Source organism: Pogona vitticeps, chromosome 3 (assembly GCF_051106095.1).
Source record: "Pogona vitticeps strain Pit_001003342236 chromosome 3, PviZW2.1, whole genome shotgun sequence".
In the NCBI taxonomy this organism is placed as follows: domain Eukaryota; kingdom Metazoa; phylum Chordata; class Lepidosauria; order Squamata; family Agamidae; genus Pogona; species Pogona vitticeps.
The window spans coordinates 146,354,013-146,373,336 of record NC_135785.1 but is presented as its reverse complement, the minus strand read 5'-3'; the positions used below and the strand labels follow the sequence as shown (position 1 = coordinate 146,373,336).

Genomic DNA, 19,324 nt, shown 5'->3' with positions numbered 1-19,324 from the left:
TTCAGTAACAAGGTAACTTTTAATTACCCAAGTTATATTAGCTTAGTCGTGCAGAACAACTAAACAAAATAATTCATGTGATAATTTTTAGTGGGCAGCTGATCTTGTGTTACGCTATACTCGGAAGATCACACTTTGGAGATATGGAGGACGTGAAATATTAAGGATGTTCTGCCAAAAAGTAAACTCTGTCCAAAGTTAGGGCATCACGGCGTGAACTCTAGCTTCAGCTCTCGTTAGCGCGCATGCTCCAGCTCTAGGAGGTGGGGCAGTTGACTGTAGCCTCTCCTGCTTTCCACGTTCCCCTAACAAAGGGCGGGACGAAATCCGGCGCAGCCAATCCGTGGCTCCCACGACCCACCCCGAGGAACTTGGCTGAGAATGTTGTTGAGAGTTTCAGAGTTCCCAGCTGAACTATTTGGAGGGTCAGCGGGCGCACGTGGGAATCGAGCGGTGCAATCATGGTGTTCCCCCGGGCTTCTGTTAACAAGCTGGGCTCTGCGTTGCCGTTGCTGTTGGTGCTGTGGGATCTCCACTATGAGGGTGAGGAGGAGGAGGAGGAGGCTGTGTTGCTGCTACTGAGCAGGCGGGACTGAAGCCGGGCGGGGGGGGGGGCGAGGGGAAGAAAACCCCCTAGCCTTGGCTCTCCGTGTTAGAAGGGAAGCGGAGAGGAGGCAGGGGCTTCTAGCTAGAGAAAAGGGGCGTATTGGGGGGGGGGTTGCAAGGTGCTGAGAAGGAAGGAGCGAGGTGACCGACAAAAGTTCTCTTTGGGAGTGCTTAATCGCTTCCTGGTTGCAGAGAACAGAAAATGGGAGCTGACTTTTGGGGGATACTCCATGTTACGGGGCAGGATGCCACTGCCAGCCTTTGGGAAGCAAGGGCATGCTCTGAGTACGTTGAAGGAGAGAGAGAGAGAGAGAGAGAGACCCTTGGTAGTGAATTGGGTCCACAAAGTCCATAGAATAGGAAGCTGGCCTCCTCTGGGTCCCTGTCATTTGTACTGGACGTTACTATCCCACCACAAACTACAAACTCCTCGATTTATACATTTGAGAAAAGGAGTAAAGAAGATCTGATCATGATGGTAATCTATTAGCAAAGTACTTCCTGTTACCAGAATCTGACATCAGTGGGATAACTGCTGGGATCTTTGGATACCTGTTTGCTTGCGCATATAAAACTTGTGAAATGAACAATTAAAAATGCATTTAGTAAACATTTCAATTGTTGCAATAGTGTGGGTGATTTCATTTGGCTTTGCGGCTTCTTTGAGTTATGGGCCTTTGCACTTGGTACAGTATTCAAAATATATAATACCATGGTATTGTAATTTAATAATGCAGCTTTGGTACACTGACACTAATTTCTGAGGTTCAGTAGTGTACATGGACATCTCCTACCACATGGAGATCTGAAATAGGGATGGAATTGATTTTTATGAATGGATTTGATTAATGGTTTTGAGTTTGTTATAATGTATCATGGATACCTCTGTTGTCATTTTTGTTATGGCTACCCTATGAATGAGGAACCTCCACCATATCATGAATATATATTGTCTTTGTATTTAATGGATATATGTGTACAACTGCAGTTTGATGTTTTGTATGTTGTTTTGAGATACACACACATGCATACTCTCACATATAATTTCTAGCTATATAAACACTGACTCTGGTTTTGTAAGATAAAGCTGAATTCTTTATAGCTCACTCATCTCAAGTAATAGTCTTGTATAGTCTCCATAGATACTCACATAACTTTGCTTTCAGTTTTTTCCCCTTTTAATAACACCCAGATAACCACGCTTCATATTTTTGAGGGCATGCATGAGGTAAGAGGAGATTGCGCAGATATAATGTAATTTGGCCTCCAGAGTTTTTATTGTCTGTGATGATGCGTGAAATGGGGGAAGAAAACCATCATATTGGCTGTCAGAGCTCAGTGAGTCTGTTGAACATTTAGAGGGGAAAAGTTATTTGTACTTGAAAATGGCAACTTTGATTTGGAAATCAGTGCAATACTCAAAAGTAAAATGGGAAAAAATACAATTCACTAGCTTTCTCTTCTCTTTAAATGTAACTTGCTAGGAAGCCCAGTTGTGTTTGTTAGCATTAGTTGCCCCTTTGAAAACATACTATATATCTGAGAGGACTGAACCGAATGTATTTTCTATATCTTTTGAGAGTTGCTTATTTAATCACCAGGAAGCCTGAACTCAGTAGCATTTAATTATTAGGAGGTGGAGACATAGCTGCTGGGGGCATGATTCCATGATAGAGTACGTGTCCTGTGAATCAGTTCTTAGCATCTGTTACTCTAGCTAGAAAATACTCCTGTCTGGAAAACTGCTGCCAGACAGTGTTGGCAATATTGGCTTAGGATCTGACACTAAAAAGCATCTTTCTATGCTTCTAAGTGTAGATTCCAAATAATAATATCTAGATTCTTAGACAACATCATTAGGTATCTTTGCTTGTACAAGTTGCCAGTTGGAATTTGATAACTATGGCTGGGATCCAGAAGGGCTCTTCTATGGGTGGAAGGTGATTCTGAGCACACAGGGTGGGCCTTGGATTCTGTACACTTCCCATATCCTGTGCTTTTTATGTCAAAGTTTTTACCTGTTTTTTATTTGGAGCAGCTTTGCAGGGGACTGCACTGAAGAGATGGGGAAGCTCTATTTCATGAGCAACTCTGGACTGCCAAATAAGAGAAATTACTTGATATTTAGTCTAGTGACAGAAAAACTTCTCAGTGGCCACCGTGCTTTTAGATTTCGCAGTGGAAGGATTCAGAGCAACAGCCCTCGTAACAGTTTGATAAATGTTTCCTCTGCACATAGGACTTGTCTGCATGACTATTTTGGAGCAGGCTGGATCAGATCATGCCACAGGGTGGTCCATATATCGTTTGATGCAGTCCACATATCCAAATAGCATATAGACCTCAAGCAGCCCTATTTGGCCTGCTATCAGTTTGCTAATATTGTGAAGAGGCTTAAGAAGAGAACAAATCAAAGAGATATCGGCAAATTAAACACTTCCTTGACTCTGTGGAGGATCTGAGGAAGTGATTTTATAAAACGTGTTTTAGGGTAGTGGATATGTGTTGCATCACTTTGGGAAAAAAAACAAAAGCCAAATGGAAAACTTTCTCCCAGAAGCAGAAGACGACAATGAGGGGCATTTTTGCTTGTTTTTCTCTAAGAGTTCTCAACTGGAAGAGAAAAGCAGACAAAAATCCCCCTTGTTCCCACCTCCTGTCTCATCCTGCTTCTGGGAGGCAGTTTCCCATTTGGCTTTAATAATAATAATAATAATGATAATGATGATAATGATAATAATAATGATAATACCCTGTTTCCCCTAAAATAAGACTTGAAAATATGCCCTAGTATGATTTTACAGGATGCTTGTAATATAAGCCCTACCCAAAAAATAAGTCCCAGTTAAGTGAAACCCCGCCCTCCACCATTGTGCAGTAACCAGAAGACAATGACATGACTGTATTTGAATAAATGTCGATGGTTGTACATGAAAAAAATAAAACATCCCCTGAAAATAAGCCCTATTGCATTTTTGGAGCAAAAATTAATATAAGACTGTGTCTTATTTTCAGGGAAACAGGGTAATAATAATGCAGCATATATGCCCTAATACACTTTTAAAAAGAAATCACTTCTTCAGCCCCTCCCATACAGCAGAGAAAATGTTTAATTTGCCAACATTCTGAAGCAGCCATCTTTTTAGGCCACTTAATTATACTGTATTAGCAATTGACAGGAAGGCTCACTTTTGGCTTGTTTCCGGTGATCAACCACGCTGGAAATAAAGCAAACCAGGGCGATCTTACTTGCACCAAAAAGGTAAGGAGCCCCTGCCAGGGACCGGAAGAGGGCAGATAGGACCACTCTGGGGGTGGACTAGGTTACTCCAGCAAAGACCCAAGCAGCAAACTAAGTGCTGGTGTAGTCAGCCACTTTTCAGCTTTTTCGCAGTTGTAATTGCATACACGAAAGTGGCTAGAACCTGTTATGCAGCTCAATGTGCTCAATGGGATTATGTCACCATTTTCCTTTGCTGATTTCATGGGGTGCATGACTTTGTCTCATTGTGAGCACATTGTGTCCACCCCAAAATGACATTTGATAGCTGCAATTGGCTGCTACTACTGATGTCACCTCCACTGCATATATTCAGTTCCACAGCAAGACTTCAGTCTGTTTCTATTTTCATTCCCATGCATTATTTAAAGCATACTTAATTTTTAATTTTGTGTTATGTATGTTTGTGACAAATACTGATCAATACTAAGCCATCGCAAAGAAAACAGTAAATACATAGTACTGTATATATGTACCATGTAAGTGTATGTGTGTACGTACAGTACATGGATATGCACACATGTGTACACACACATGCAGTTATATTACAGAGGTGAGTGCAAACCCTCACATTTAATAAATATTTTCGTATATCTTTTCATGCAACCACACTGAAGAAATGACACTTGGCTACAATGTAAAACAGTAAGTATACAGCTTGTATAACTGTGTAAATGTGCTGTCCCCCCAAAATAATGCAACACACAGCCATTAATGTCTAAACCGCTGGCAACAAAGTGAGTACACCCCTAAATGACAATGTCCAAATTGGGCCCAAGTAGCTGTTTTCCCTCCCTGGTGTCATGGGAGCTGTTAGTGACACAAGTCTCAGGTGTGAAAGGGGAGCAAGTGTGATCATTCTCTGACTGGTCACTGGAAGTTCCACATGGCACCTCAAGATAAACTAATTTGGTTCAGATGGTGTCAAGTGTGTGTGGCGGCAACCAGGTGAGGAGTCCAAAGACAAGTGTGTTGTGCCTACAATCAAGCATGCTGGTGGGAGTGTCATGGTCTGGGGCTGCATGAGTGCTGCCGGCACTGGGGAGCTACAGTTTATTGAGGGAATCATGAATGCCAACATGTACTGTGACATACTGAAGCAGAGCATGATTCCCTCCCTTCAGAGAATGGGCTGCAGGGCAGTATTCCAACATGATAACGACCCCAAACACACCTCCAAAATGACCACTGCCTTGCTAAAGAAGCTGAAGGTAAAGGTGATAGACTGGCCCAGCATGTCTCCAGACCTAAACCTTATTGAGCATCCGTGGGGCATCTTGAAACGGAAGGTGGAGGTGCGCAAGGTCTCTGACATCCACCAGCTCTGTGATGTCATCGTGGAGGGGTGGAAGAGGACTCCAGTGGCAGCCTGTGAAGCTCTGGTGAACTCTGTGCCCAAGAGGGTTAAGGCAGTGCTGGAAAGTAAGCTGACCACACTAAATATTGACACTTTGTGCCCAATTTGGATATTGTCACTTAGGAGAGTACTCACTTTTGTTGCCAGCTGTTTAGATATTAATGTGTGTTGCGTTATTTTGAGGGGACAGCACATTTACATTGTTATACAAGCTGTATACTCACTGTTTTACATTGTAGCCAAGTGTCATTTCTTCAGTGTTGTCACATGAAAAGATATACTGTACTAAAATATTTATGAAAATCCACTTCTTCAGATGGTAAAAATCTCTTGCAGCTGATAATGTCATCCAGTGGGAAACTATTGGCAATTAAATAATTCCTGCTTCTTCCTGGGGCTCATATTGGCTTGCACTCAATGAGTCTAAGTACATGTGATTAGAGGACCAGTGGGACAGAAACAGGAACTCTTTAATTATTGAAAATCTCCCCCTGCTGGTTATATCATCACCCTTTTGCAGATTTGATTTATATGCATTTATTTTGTGTCCTTAATTTTGGCCTTTAAGTTTAGTGGGACTTGCTCCAAGGCAAGTGTATATGCTGCATCGAATTGTAGACTTAAAAAAGTATAATGGATAAAATATTAGCTGTGGAATCTGCAGAGTGAAAACCAAGTTGAATCATAATTGCCAGTGCAGTGTTGGTGGCTAAAGAGATTAATACTGGGAATATAATTTCTGCAGTGTTTCAAAAACATTCAGTCATATGAAAAGGTGCACCCTCTTTGAATTCCATGGTTTTACGTATCAGTTGCAAAGTTGCAACTGGGGTTCAAATCCCAGGTAGCCGGCTCAAGGTTGACTCAGCCTTCCATCCTTCCGAGGTCGGTAAAATGAGTACCCAGCTTGCTGGGGGGGCAATGTGTAGCCTGTATAATTAAAAATTGTAAACCGCCCGGAGAGTGCTTGTAGCGCTATGGGGTGGTATATAAGTCCAATAAATAAATAAATAAATAAATAGAATATCATAAAAATCATCTGGTCCTTAGCAGGTCTGAAAATCAGGTAAATACAACCTCAGATGAACAACAGCACATGACATATTATGCCATGTTATGATTTATTTAACAATAATAATAGTAAAACAAAAGCCATGTAAGTACTGTACACCTTTACTGTTTCTATTAATTCCTTCTATTAGGAATTAAGAGGCTCAGCCAGGTGCTGCTTACCATATGCCCTTGAGTAATTGATAATCAGCAAGCCAAAGTTTTAGCAGTTTTTTGGTCTGGAGCATTTGAATGTGTGTTAACAAAATGGCAAGGAGGAAATACATCAGCAATGACTGTAAAGAAGCGATTGTTGTTGCCCATCAATCTAGGAAGGGTTATAAGGCCATTTCCAAATGATTTAAAGACAATTTTTCTACAATGAGGAAGATTATTCACAAGTGGAAAACATTCAAGACAGTTGCCAATCTTCCCAGGAGTTGGAGGTGCAAGCAAATTCACACCAAGGTCAGACCATGCAATGCTCAGAGAAGTTGCAAAAAACCCAAGAGTTACATCTCAGATTCTGCAGGCCTCAGTTAGCATGTTAAATGTTAAAGTTCATGGCAGTACAGTTAGAAGACTAAACAAGTATGGTTTGTTTGGAAGGGTTGCCAGGAGAAAGCCTCTTCTCTGTAAAAAGAACATGGGAGCATAGCTTAGGTTTGCAAAGTTGCAACTGGACAAACCACAAGACTTCTGGAACAATTTATTTTGGATAGATGAGACTGCAGTGCCATACTAACTGTTAAGCATGATGGTGGAGCATTGATGATTTGGGCTTGTTTTGCAACCCCAGGACCTGGGCACCTTGCAGTCACTGAGGCGACCATTAACTCCTCTGTATACCAAACTATTCTAGAGTCAAATGTGAGTTCATCTGTGCAACAGCTAAACATTGGCCACAACTGGGTCATGCAACAGGACAATGATCCCAAGGACACCCGCAAAACTACAACAATGGCTGTACAATAATCTACAAAAGAATCAAGGTGTTGCAATGGCCCGGTCAAAGTCCAGACCTCAACCCGATTGAAATGCTGTAGTGGAACCTTCAGAGAGCTGTGAATAAACAAATTCCTGCAAACCTCAATGAACTGAAGCAACATTGTAAAGAAGAGTGGGCCAGAATTCCTCCACAACAATGTGAGAGACTGATAAAGACACACAGAAGACAATCACTTCAAGTTATTGCTGCTAAAGGTGGTTCTACAAGCTATTGAAACGTAAGATGTACTTGGTTTTTCACACATGGCTTCTCCATTTTGGCTTTATTTTTGTAAAATAAAGCATGACATGGTGTAATACGTCCTGTGTTGTTTTTCATTTGTGGTTGTATTTACCAAATTTTCAGGCCTGCTGAGGACCACATGATTTTCGTGATGTCCTAAAATCGTAGAATTCAAAGAGGGTGTACTTTCTTTTTCACATGACTGTATATGGGGCAGAGGAATTTTTGTTTCACTTTATCAAAAATGTCCCCCAAATGCTTGAGGCCAAACTATTCAGAATGGAATCCATCTAGCAGAGTGTTGCAAATGACTGAACTAAGGTCTTCAACATCTGAGCTACACCCCTGGTACCTGGAGTGATGGACTTTCAGAGATAGCTGTTCATTTTGGATAAGTGCCAGGCCAGTTTGAGTCACTTTTGAAAGCATGAGTGGGCCAAGTGGGACCTCCCAGATACCGCAGGACTGCAGGTTCCACCTGTCCTCACCAATGGCTATGGTTGCTAGGGCTTTTATGAATTTTAATCCAACAACTTCCAGCAGGCTGCACATTGCTGTCTCCTGTTTCAAAGTTAAGAACTCATTTGGAGATTATTTTTTGTAGCTTCTCATCTTTGGGCAGCATCAGATCTGATTTTTATATATCAGTTAATACTCTTAGAACTGCAAAGCTGGAAGGGATGCTATGGATCATTAAGCTCAGTCCCTAGTCAAGGAGATACAGTGGGGAGTCGAACATCCAGCCTCTGGCTCTGCAGCCAGATACCTAAAACAGCAGTCTGTGGCTCTTTTGATAACCTTGCATTAGTTTTTTTATAAAGCAAATTAAATTATTCCCATTTGATAACCTTGCATTGTTAGCTTTTTATAAAGCAAAATAAATTATTCCTATTGAATGTTTCATATAAATATTTTTTTTCTTCCTTCAGGAGCAGAATGTGGGATAAATGCAGAAGTAGAAAAACAACTTGAAATGGGAAAGAAGCTGCTGGCAGCTGGGCAGCTAGCAGATGCTTTGTCCCATTTCCACGCTGCTATAGGTGCGTATCTAATGGTTTGTTAGTATTTTATTTTACTTTCTCTTGATTTCATGCAGTTGTTCCCCATGATTTCTCCCTCTCTGATAAGCCTCATGAGAGTACTGTTAAGCAGAAAACCTTTCTTCTGTTTTTGTGCTCTTTAAGCTGGTCCTCTTTATTGATAGCTAATATTGATTGATAACATCTGAAAAATAAGCAGCCCTTAAATCACATTTTGCTGATATGAGCACAAGAGAAAGTCTGGATTAAGAAACCTTAATAGCTTCATTGAAACCGAACATGTGAAAAGAGGGAGAAAACCACCATGATTCTTTCTTGTTTGTTTGTTTCGGAACAGGAGAGACCTATTGACGTGATTGCTCCAGGGCAAAATAAACACCGGCATTACACGTCACACAGATTATTGAACAAGTGTCCACCACACCTTGACAGTATTTCCATGTTTGAAAATGGTCCCGTGTGAAGCCATAACAGCAGCCCTGACTAGCTGAGGGAAAAAATTTGTTTAGGTGTCAAACTATTTTTTTCTGGCTTGTGACAGGCCATGAAGAAGGTCCAGTTTCCTTGATGTAGCACCACTGCTGTTTCAGGATTCCTAACTGATGTTTCATTTTCCCCCTACTTTGCGAGTTTCTAGCTCTCCTTCTAATCATTTGGCTCTTTACTCCCTCCTCTTTGCCCCTTTGATAAAGCTGCTTCTGGAATACTGATGATAAGTGTTTCTCTCCATGAGACTCGGCTTTGTGCTGCAATGATTTTCGGCGTTCTTTTTAAACACATCTGTTAAACAAGAGCTCCAACCACCCCCATCCCCAATGCCTGAGTTGAGGCACAAATGCATTTGTTTTGTGCCCTTAGAGCAGCCTTTTAGCTGTCAACCTTAAGGCACTTTTCTGTTGGCAGTAAGGAATTATGTGTCCTCTTTTAGATGTAAAGAGATGGTTGGGGTGATAAATAGCAGGCTGTCGCTGAGATCCTGTGTCTCTAATCAAAAAGCCCAAATTTTTGGAGGAGACTATCGGCTGAGTTTTTGTTGTTCTGGAATCAGCAGTTTGGTGACATAGCTTACATTTCATTTCTTCCAAGGTTGGCACTTTAATAATTAATTGGATGGTCTGAGATAGCATTAGAGGAATGGTTTGTTGTTTGAGAGGAGGGGGTTGGTACTGCAATCTGTTGTAAAAACTGGGCCCCAAACATAGGTTTCTCATAGGGTAGGGTATATATCCTCCATCACCAGATATTAGGTTGTATGATGAAATATTCTCAGTATGTAGATTGTAAATGAAGGCTGAGGAGCATTTAGCCCTCAATATGTCATTAAACTGCACTTTCGAGCATCTGTCCCCATTGGCTGCATCGCCTAAAGCTAATGGGACGTATAGTCCAATAGAATCAGGGTGAGTTCATGCTCCCTACCCCTGCTTTAGAGTATTTGAGAGAAGAAGTACCTGCTCAAAGAACTTTTAATCTAAAATTTGAGCATATGTGCATGCACACAGGCACATGGACACACACACACACACACATACGTGCACAATTAGGGCTACTTACAGATAAATTACAGGAGGGCAACCTTGGGAAAATTGCTCCAGATGCTGTTGGACTCCAAGTCTTAGTCCTAGCTAATGGTGATGGAGAATGAAAATTTGAGTCTAGCATCATCTACAGACCACACATTTCTCTGCAGTTGGGTATGGAAACCATGGAATGTTGCAAAGGGCTTCACAGAAAATGAGGAGGAAACTGTTCTTATCGTTAAATGCAACTTAACTTTCCACACCAACTTTGGATCTTTTTTGTTACTTGTTCTATGACTGGATTGGTGCAGCTCTTGTTTGTGGGCTGTTCCATCAACTGTCATCATTTGTTACTGCAGCTGTTGTGGCCCCTCTTTTTCTGCCAAAGAGTAAGGAAAGCAGGCATGGAAAGTGTAAAATATTAAGAGCTGAAAAGGGGATAAGCCATTAATACGTTGCTTCCGTTGTGTTTGTTCAAAAGCTTATCAGACCTGTGTGAATCAAGATGTCTAAAAACGTGTGTTATGAGATAACACCCAATGAATAGGACTCCATATTTTGTATGATGTAGCACAACCATTCTCATGGCCATAAACACAATATGAAAGAAATATAGGCTGAATCAGGATTGTATAAGTCACATAACAAACCCTATAAGATGGCATGTAGATAATTATTTCCAGTCTCTGGCTCCCTTGAAATGTGCCAGCACCCCCCCCCCAAGAGCGCCATATGACCTCCATTGAGAATGGCTGATGCAGGGCATGCATTCGAGAAGCTCAGCGTCTCTTGTATCACTCTAACTCCAGTCAATGATAGCTCCTCACATAACCTGTTTGCAGTCAGGAAGATGAGTTCTCTCCATGTTTCTGCAACGAGCAAAGCAACATGTAACAACACCGATAAGCACCAGGCAGCCTTGTGGTGTTTGATAGAACACAGTTAACCAAGTTCAGTTGGACCTTGATTGTCTCCTTTTCCTAGCAAAGTCTATATTTCTGTGACAGCATCTCCCAAACAAAGTCAGGAGTTCTTTATGGGTAATCCACCATCCCTTCATTTATGTAAATACTGCTGCACATGTTCTACTTAAAGTCCTTTAAAAAAGTTTAAGTTTGAAACTTTGTCCCATTATTTAATATGGAAGTACCCTAATAAGGAATTGCATAAAGAAGATGCAAATTATTGTTGTATGAAAGTACTGTACAGCAGTGAACTTGTACTAGCAGAGCGCATCAACATTTTAAAAGATAATTCTAAAAGTGTGGCAAGCCCACCCCCACAAATTTATAACTTTTAAACTAGGCTTTGGATCATCACTAAATTTGGCCCATTTGTAGCAGACAACCTGCCCTTGCTGTGTGCCAAATTGGGGAAGTATATGCAAAGGGTTTTGAATTATCAGTTTTTAAAAGTAAAACTCTTACTTCCAGTTCAGAAATAGGCAATCCTAGAATTCACAAAGGGACATGAAAACTTTTTTCATTAGTTAACCACTTCTCACACAAACACAAGCAATCGTCAAGGCTGCTTTCCAACCAGTGCTCTAGCAACTATTGCTTAGAGCCACAAAGTAATTGAAATGCCTAGGAGAAATTATGGTGAGCACAAGAAAGTGTCCTGCAGACTGTCTTGACTGTTGATACAGGTGTTGTCAACATTCAGACTGCTCTTTGCTATGTAAAGCTTGGCATCCTTTTTCCTGCTGGCAATGTGGGCAAGATATTGTATAGCCATATTGGGCCATTTCCTCTAATTTAAACCATGGATACAGGAGCACAGTATCCCATATTCATAAACTGGAGGGTTTTTTAAGAATTAAAGAGTGCCATGAAGTTCTGAATGACTTGTCCATTCAAATCTAGAGCAAAGACCTCTAATAAAGAACAGCGTAGCTTCCCTAAAGAGGGCACATCTTTTATCAGGATTGATTCTTGACACCCCTTATTTTGACAAGTACACAAATAGGAGTAGATAGAGGGAGTAGTAACTTCTCTTTTTGTGAATTCAGAGTAGTAGAATATGTGTTCCAGGGAATCCTGCTAGTCGGAACCGAACTCAAACTTTCTCATTTTGAGGCTTGGTTAGAAACAGATTTATTTGTTCTACCAGATATAAGAAAACATTTAGGACATTTAGCTTCACTTCTTGGTTTTGAAACTTTAGTGGTATACACCTTTGATTGCTACTGTTACATATTTACATTTGCTGTTTCTTCAGTTTTTATAACATATTGTTTCCTTTTGTCATGGGAATGTGATATAAAATGCTGTATCTGGAACAGACATCAATATTGGATGGAGCCCTCTGCAGCAAACTCCTACAGCTCTTCTCTGAATTTGCTCCAAAACCTTGACAAACATTCTATGCAATAAAGGTGTGTGTGAGGGACCATATCTCTCGTAGCTATAGCAAGAGCCCCCATGATTCATTCTGCAGCATTGTTGCTTGCAAAGATACTTATGGCTTCCTCAGAAGTCTGCTGAAGACCCAAATGGAAAGAAATAAAAAATTGTGGCAAGTGAACTAAATAGTATCAGCAGCACCTTACATGTACACTGAAATTCTGGATGGATCAGGGGAAGGCCATTCTTATGATGGTTCTGTAGAAGGCTATGAATGGGCAAGATTTGGCTAAAGCTGGAGACAACAAAGGTAACTTGACAATACCAACAAAAGTTATTAGTCCCCTGCCCCCACGTATTCAACCAGTCTTGGGATTTTCAGATTTTTTTCACTACAACTACCAGAATTCAGCAGGTGTTCTTCCAGCTAGAGACAGTAGTCTCTCCATACATTGAGCCCTGTAGAGGCTGCCTGTAAAAAAACCCCTACCTGTCCCCTAATTCTTTGCTATTCCCATGGAGTTTAGAAAGCTCCACCCATGTCATGTCCTCTCTCTACATTACTATTCATTCTTACTCTAGAAACATTAACTGAGCAAATTAGAGATAAAAAGGAATTAAAAGGATTGAAAGTAAGAGGTCATACCTATAAGCGCCAAGTTTTTGCAGATGATCTGGTTATTATATTGGAAGATCCAATGGATTCAATTGAAGACTTGAAGGAGATGTTGAAAAATTTTGGTGTTATGGCAGAAATGAAAATAAACAAAAACAAAAACACTTGTTAAAAATATGAGAGAACAAGCACCACAGAAGCTAATAGAAAAGACTAATTTTCAAGAAGAAAAGGGAGTTACATACTTAGGGATCCAAATCACAAAGAAAACGAGTACATTATTTAGAGATAATTATATGAAGTTGATGAAAGAGATACAGACTAGCTTGGAAAGATGGGACAAATTACAGCTATCGCTGATGGGAAGAATAACAACCATTAAAATGAATGTTCTACCTAAAATTCTATTTTTATTTCAGACAATTCCTATAATATTAAAACAGTATTTTTTTCAGGAACTTAACAAGATAATTACGAGATTTGTCTGGCAAGGTAAAAAACCAAGAATTAAAATTAAAGCAATGCAAGATGACAAGCAAAGAGCAGGTTTTGGTTTCCCAAATTGGGTTTTGTACTATAGATCTTGTGTATTAGACTGGATAAGGGGATGGATAACCTTAGAAAATGATAGATTACCCAATTTGGAGGGACATGATTTGCAGTTCAGTTGGCATGCTTTTCTATGGTACAAAAAAGTTAAAAGAACAGAAAAAGTTCAACCTGCATATGATAAGAAGAGCTCTACTAGGGACCTGGAAAAAGATCATCCAACAGATTTACCAAAAACCACCTATAGAGGCCTTTACACAACCTAATCTTATGACGGAAGCAAAACTTCTAAGATAGATTCATTAAAAAAAAGTGTCTCTAGCTCTTATATAGTGTCTCTAGCTCTTCTTTAGACCTTAACTCACAATCCTTTTTTAATGAATCTATCTTAGAAGTTTTGCTTCCATCATAAGATTAGGTTGTGTAAAGGCCTCTATAGGTGTTTTTTGGTAAATCTGTTGGATGATCTTTTTCCAGGTCCCTAGAACAGCTCTTCTATATATATATAGACTGGTGGTCCAGAGCACAAGTGGAATCTAGGTATAGATAAGATAAAATAGAGGGTTTTTACCCAGAGCAAATGATATTTGATAAACTTCTGCTGGGTTCAAAAGATAAAGTAATTAAGAAAATGTATGATTATTTGTTAGAAATTAAAATGCAAGACAAGATAGTCAAATAATGTATGATTAGGTGGGCACAAAATATAGGGCATAATATTGTTATTGATCAATGGTTGCATATATGGCAACATAACATAAAGCTCACAAAATCGATTAATTTCAAGGAGAATATATATAAGATGTTTTACAAGTGTTATATGACTCTGGAAAAATTAGCAAAGATTTATACAGATGTGTCAAATGTTTGCTGGAAGTGTGAAGCACATGAGGGAAGTTTTTGCCATATGTGGTGGGTTTGCAGAGTAGCGAAAAAATTTTGGATAGTTGTACATACTAAAAAAAAAAATACTGCTTTGTAAGGTTCCACTAACCCCAGAACTGTTTCTACTGAGTATTATACCAGACAATATAGGTAAGACAAAGAACTACTTAGTTTTATATATATAGTCACTGCAGCCAGAATTCTTTATGCCAAGAATTGGAGGAAATCGGTGATACCAAAACAAGAGGAACTTATTGAGAAGATACGGGAAGCGACAGAAATGGATATCTTATCAGAAGTGTTGAAAGACTGTCCAATACAAAAGACAACTGAACGATGGGATTTATTATATAAATGGCTTGAGTCACCAGATAGTACTTGAATAACATAGAATGAAACTAAGATGTAAATGTAAGTTAAAACTTGGAGGGCAATCAAATAGAAGAAAAGCGGAAAGTCGAATTGATATTGCAACATGAATAGATTGGATGTCAGTACATTTTGTGTTCTCCTCCCCCTCCTTTTTTCTCCCCTCATATCCCCCTTTACCTTCTGTACCCCTTACCTTATCCTAAGTTGTTAATTAGAAAGAAAGAAAGAAAGAAAGAAAGAAAGAAAGAAAGAAAGAAAGAAAGAAAGAAACCTCCACCCATGTCCATGCTTTAATGGACAGCTGCGGAAAGAGCCTTGGCAAGGAACAGATGAGGATCCTGAAACTCCTCTTAGAGCTTGGATATTTTTGTTTAAATAAAACTGGGGAAATTCTTGCTGTATTCTGGTAGTTCTAGTTAAAAAAAATTAGAAATCTCATGCCTGAAGTTGACTACTGGATGGAAACACTTGGTTGAATCCGTTGAGAAACTTGTGTTTGGCAAGGCTGAGGAAATACAGCAGTCCTGATGTGGGATAAACACTTTATACTTCCATTCAGAGTCCCATAAAATTCTCATCTTCTTGAGTTGGAGTAAAGATGAAAAGTATGTATATGTTTGGTGTCAGTTACATTTCAAGAGTTTGCTAAGTCTGCAGAAAGAATGGAAAGGCTTTGGGAGATTTTCTATTGCTGGTCTTGAGTGAAATTATTATTTGGCCTTCTGTAAATGATGCAGAAGCCAAGGACAAAAATGCAAAGCAGATGTCCAAAAGCAAACCTGCAGATTGAGATAAAAAGCTTTTGCATTCCGGGGGCTCAGTTTTACTTCACAGCTGGAATGCCCTTCAGTGTGCATCTTTGGAAGCCCGTAAGAACAACTTGGAAGATGGAACCGGCCACATGTCTATGGTTTTAAAATTTTCATTCGAGTTCATACTTGCCAAAGCAGGCAATGTCAAAGTGCATCTGTTCTGTGGAAGTACTCCTTCAGCTAATTAAATGTTGGTGTGACACTGTTTAGAAATTCTGCTCATGGTGCCATTATTCCTCTTTATTGCTTGCTTAGTTGTATCCAAAGGCTTGACTGGCTTGAGGGGATGTTCTGATTGCTCCTTCTTCACTTGCAGAAGGGGACTCTGATAACTACCTGGCGTATTACAGAAGAGCCACAGTCTATTTAGCCATGGGCAAATCGAAAGCTGCCATTCGTGACTTAAGCAAGGTGGTTGAATTAAAGCAGGATTTCACATCGGTAAGCAGCGCTTTCCAAAGATTCCTTCAGGGTGGATGAAAATGGCTTTTCATCTTTGTTTTTTATGTTGCCTTTAAATAGAAGTCTCTTCTTTTTCCTTAGTGAGTGCTATAATCCAACAGAAAACTTTTATTATCCTATAACTTTGAGAGGTTAAATGTAGAGTAAAAATCTAGCAGTTTTGTGGTATTTAAAAAAGATGCATTAGCAGGGAAGATGGTATTTTCAGAGTGTTAATTTGGCATGAGATGGAATAATAAGGTTTTGGTTATTGAAGCTGTGTATTGACGTTTTGGTATATGCCAGGACTAGATACTGACTCCTGGATAATGACATGATTGCAGTGTGGGATCTCTGTTTAATTAGCAACTACTGCAGTGAAAGTACTAGCAGTAATTGACCTTTGTTTAATACATGTGCTACTAGAAAATGTGCATTCTTAAGTCTCCATTCTGATTCTTAAAGAGGATTTTTTGTAATTTTTTTCTGCGTTTTCAGTGTTGGTTGTAGTGACTTGGGGCATGTATACTTCTGCTTACATTACTCTATAAAGCACTATATACATCAATGCCATTGTATAAATAATAATATAAATAAGTACTAATAATAATGTGTTTAGAAGTGCTGAATTAAAGCACTGAACTATCTGAATCTGTTAACTATTTTAAGCATAAATCACAACAATTTTGAAACTAGCAGTGCACAGAACTTTGGAAATTGTTGCTGTGATTTTGTTCATTTTGATCTTTGAAAGAAGATGCTTCATTGCATCCTTATGAAGAAATCTGAAGATACTGTATTTATTCCCTTGTGAACAACTTCCCTTCCTTTGTCATTGCTGTTATGTGCTGTAAAGTTGCTTCTCGCTTGTGGAAATCCTAATAGGGTTTTCAAAGTGTGTGAGGTGTTAAAGGGGTGGTTTACCATTGCCATCCACAAGGGAGTTTTCATGACCAAATAGGGATTTGATCCTAGACCTCCTGACTCTCAGTATGACACTATTTCTGACAAACTGTAAACATCTTTAGCTTACAACACTGTGAGAATGGGCACAAATTTGCTGTTATGTGGAAAGAACATAGAGATAGGAACATAGTGTTTGTTGTATAGTTGTTAAGTCGTGTCCGACTCATCGTGAACCCATGGACCAGAGCACGCCAGGCCCTCCTGTCTTCCTGTCAAGGAACATAGTAGCGACATGCTAAACAATCCTGAGAAAAGGAGAAACAGGATTAAAAATGCTCTCGAGCACTGTTTCTGAAACGGGGCGGGGGGGCAATATCTTTAGGGAACAATTTTAATTGTATCATACTTTGTTTTGTTTATTGTTACATACAGCACTGATGTTACCTGTCTGTCATGGGTTTGGAGGGAAAGTTCCATCCTATGGGGAGTGGAAGGCGGGACATCAGGAGGAGGGGCTGTACTATATATATATGTGGAGCGTGTGTGGAGAAGCAGGAGAAGCTGGAGGGAGAGCTGAGAGAAGAAGCTTGAGTGGGAGTCTGTGTGTCAGACAGGGTACTACTGTGTGTCAGTCAGTACCAACCTGATAGGTTCAGGTGTCTGTATGGTTAGCCAGAACTGATAGGTTCAGGGTCTGTGCTTCAAGTTCAGTGTTCTGTGTGAACCAAACTGTGTGTATGTATGATTGAGACTAAGCCACGTTACTGTATCTTATTCCCTTGATCATTTTATTTTCCCTGTGTGTTGTTTAAATAAACCTTATTCCTTTATTAGTTAAAAATCCATCCCTGGTCTGTGTGACTTCTTATAGGGAATGGTTGGTGGCAGCTTAGTGAAACTGTGGCATATCCCACTAGGTCTGGGTTTGTCACATTGATTGGTGTCCAGCGTGTGGGATACGACTGGTCCAGTTGTCCAGTGGTACAGCAAAGCCTTGGCAAGTGTGCCCAGAGCAAGGGGGGTCTAGTCAGGGACAATCTGAGAGCACGTAGGTAATCTTCTAGGTGTACCTCACGGGGAGGTGCGCTAGTAGAAGAACGTGTAACCTCAGATTGGGGACTAGATTAGGGAGCTCTGAGGCAACTTGTTTTGGCGGGAAAAAAGCTGAGGAAAAACTGTGTAGTAGCAGTGATCTAGCCTGCCTGCTGAGAGGCCTAGCAGAGGGGGGTAGACTCTGGCTCGCAACTGTTGCAAGTCAGTGCTGAAGAACAGCAGCAATCTATAGAAAGCTGGTTCTGAGGCAAAAGAAAAAAAAAAGTGGTCGCTTTATTTTGAGGCTTGACTTTTGAAAGCAGCCTGTTCTGGGGGGGGGGGGGATTATGCCCTTGACTCGAAGCCAAATGGCAGAAATGGGTGAAGTGAAAGACCCCCAGGTTGACCAAGGTTCTGAGGATGAATTTGGCTCAGTGCAAGGTGACAGCACGGGAGAACAGAACCCAGAACTCAGAAAAATGCTTATAGCCCAACAGCATGAACTGAGGATGAGGCAATTTGAAATAGAGGCCAGAGAAAGAGCTGAAATCAGTCAGGCAGAGGCAGATGCCAAGAAAAGGGAAATAGCCATGAGGATGAAAGGGATGGAACTGAAACACCAAATTAGAATGGTACAATTAGAATTGGATTTCCTAAATAAGTTTATTAACAATTTATCAGTTGAAGAAATTGCGGAAAGAGAAAAGTATGAGGCTCAGGTCAGACAAAGTGAGCAAGATCTTGAAAAATATAATCAGCAAAAAGACATTAAATTAAAAGAAATCAGAGATAAGACTGAAGAAAAAGTGAAAGAGATAAAAGCTAGGGCTGAGGAAGAAATTTTACAGATCAGGGCTGAGTTTGAGGCTAAGCAAAAGGAGCTAGAAAAGAAACCAAAAGAAGGCACACAGGTTAAGGCACAACGTCAAAACCTGAATTATTCTGAAGAAAACATGAGGGAAACATGGGACCCTAAGTACTCCAAAGGGTTAGTTCAGGGCCCGCCAGAAATGGGCGGCCATTCTGCACTATTTGTGTTTAATAGACTTTTTTCTTTATTTTAGGCAAGACTCCAACGGGGACATTTACTGCTTAAGCAGGGGAAGTTTGATGAAGCAGAAGAGGATTTTAAAAGAGTGGTAAGTTAGAAGTCTCAGTAATGAGGTTAATTGAAGCAAACGTAAAGAAGAAAATGCAGTTGACTTATCCCATGTGAGTTACAGTGCATGGCTCCTGGTTATACAGTGGCAGGAAGATTCTTAACTTATTTTTTATTTTATTT

At 40.1% G+C, this 19,324-nt stretch overlaps 1 protein-coding gene across 1 annotated transcript in view; it reads left to right on the top strand.

Moving 5' to 3' along the window:
- Positions 1-311: 311 nt before the first annotated feature.
- The window catches only part of DNAJC3 (DnaJ heat shock protein family (Hsp40) member C3), a 51,439-nt gene continuing 32,426 nt past the window's right edge, over positions 312-19,324 (top strand). Inside the window, exons 1-4 of the mRNA XM_020783540.3 lie at positions 312-543; positions 8,454-8,564; positions 15,980-16,104; positions 19,107-19,181. Of these exons, the coding sequence (XP_020639199.3) occupies positions 462-543; positions 8,454-8,564; positions 15,980-16,104; positions 19,107-19,181 (393 nt within the window). The 5' untranslated portion in view covers positions 312-461. The remainder of the gene's footprint in view (positions 544-8,453; positions 8,565-15,979; positions 16,105-19,106; positions 19,182-19,324) is intronic.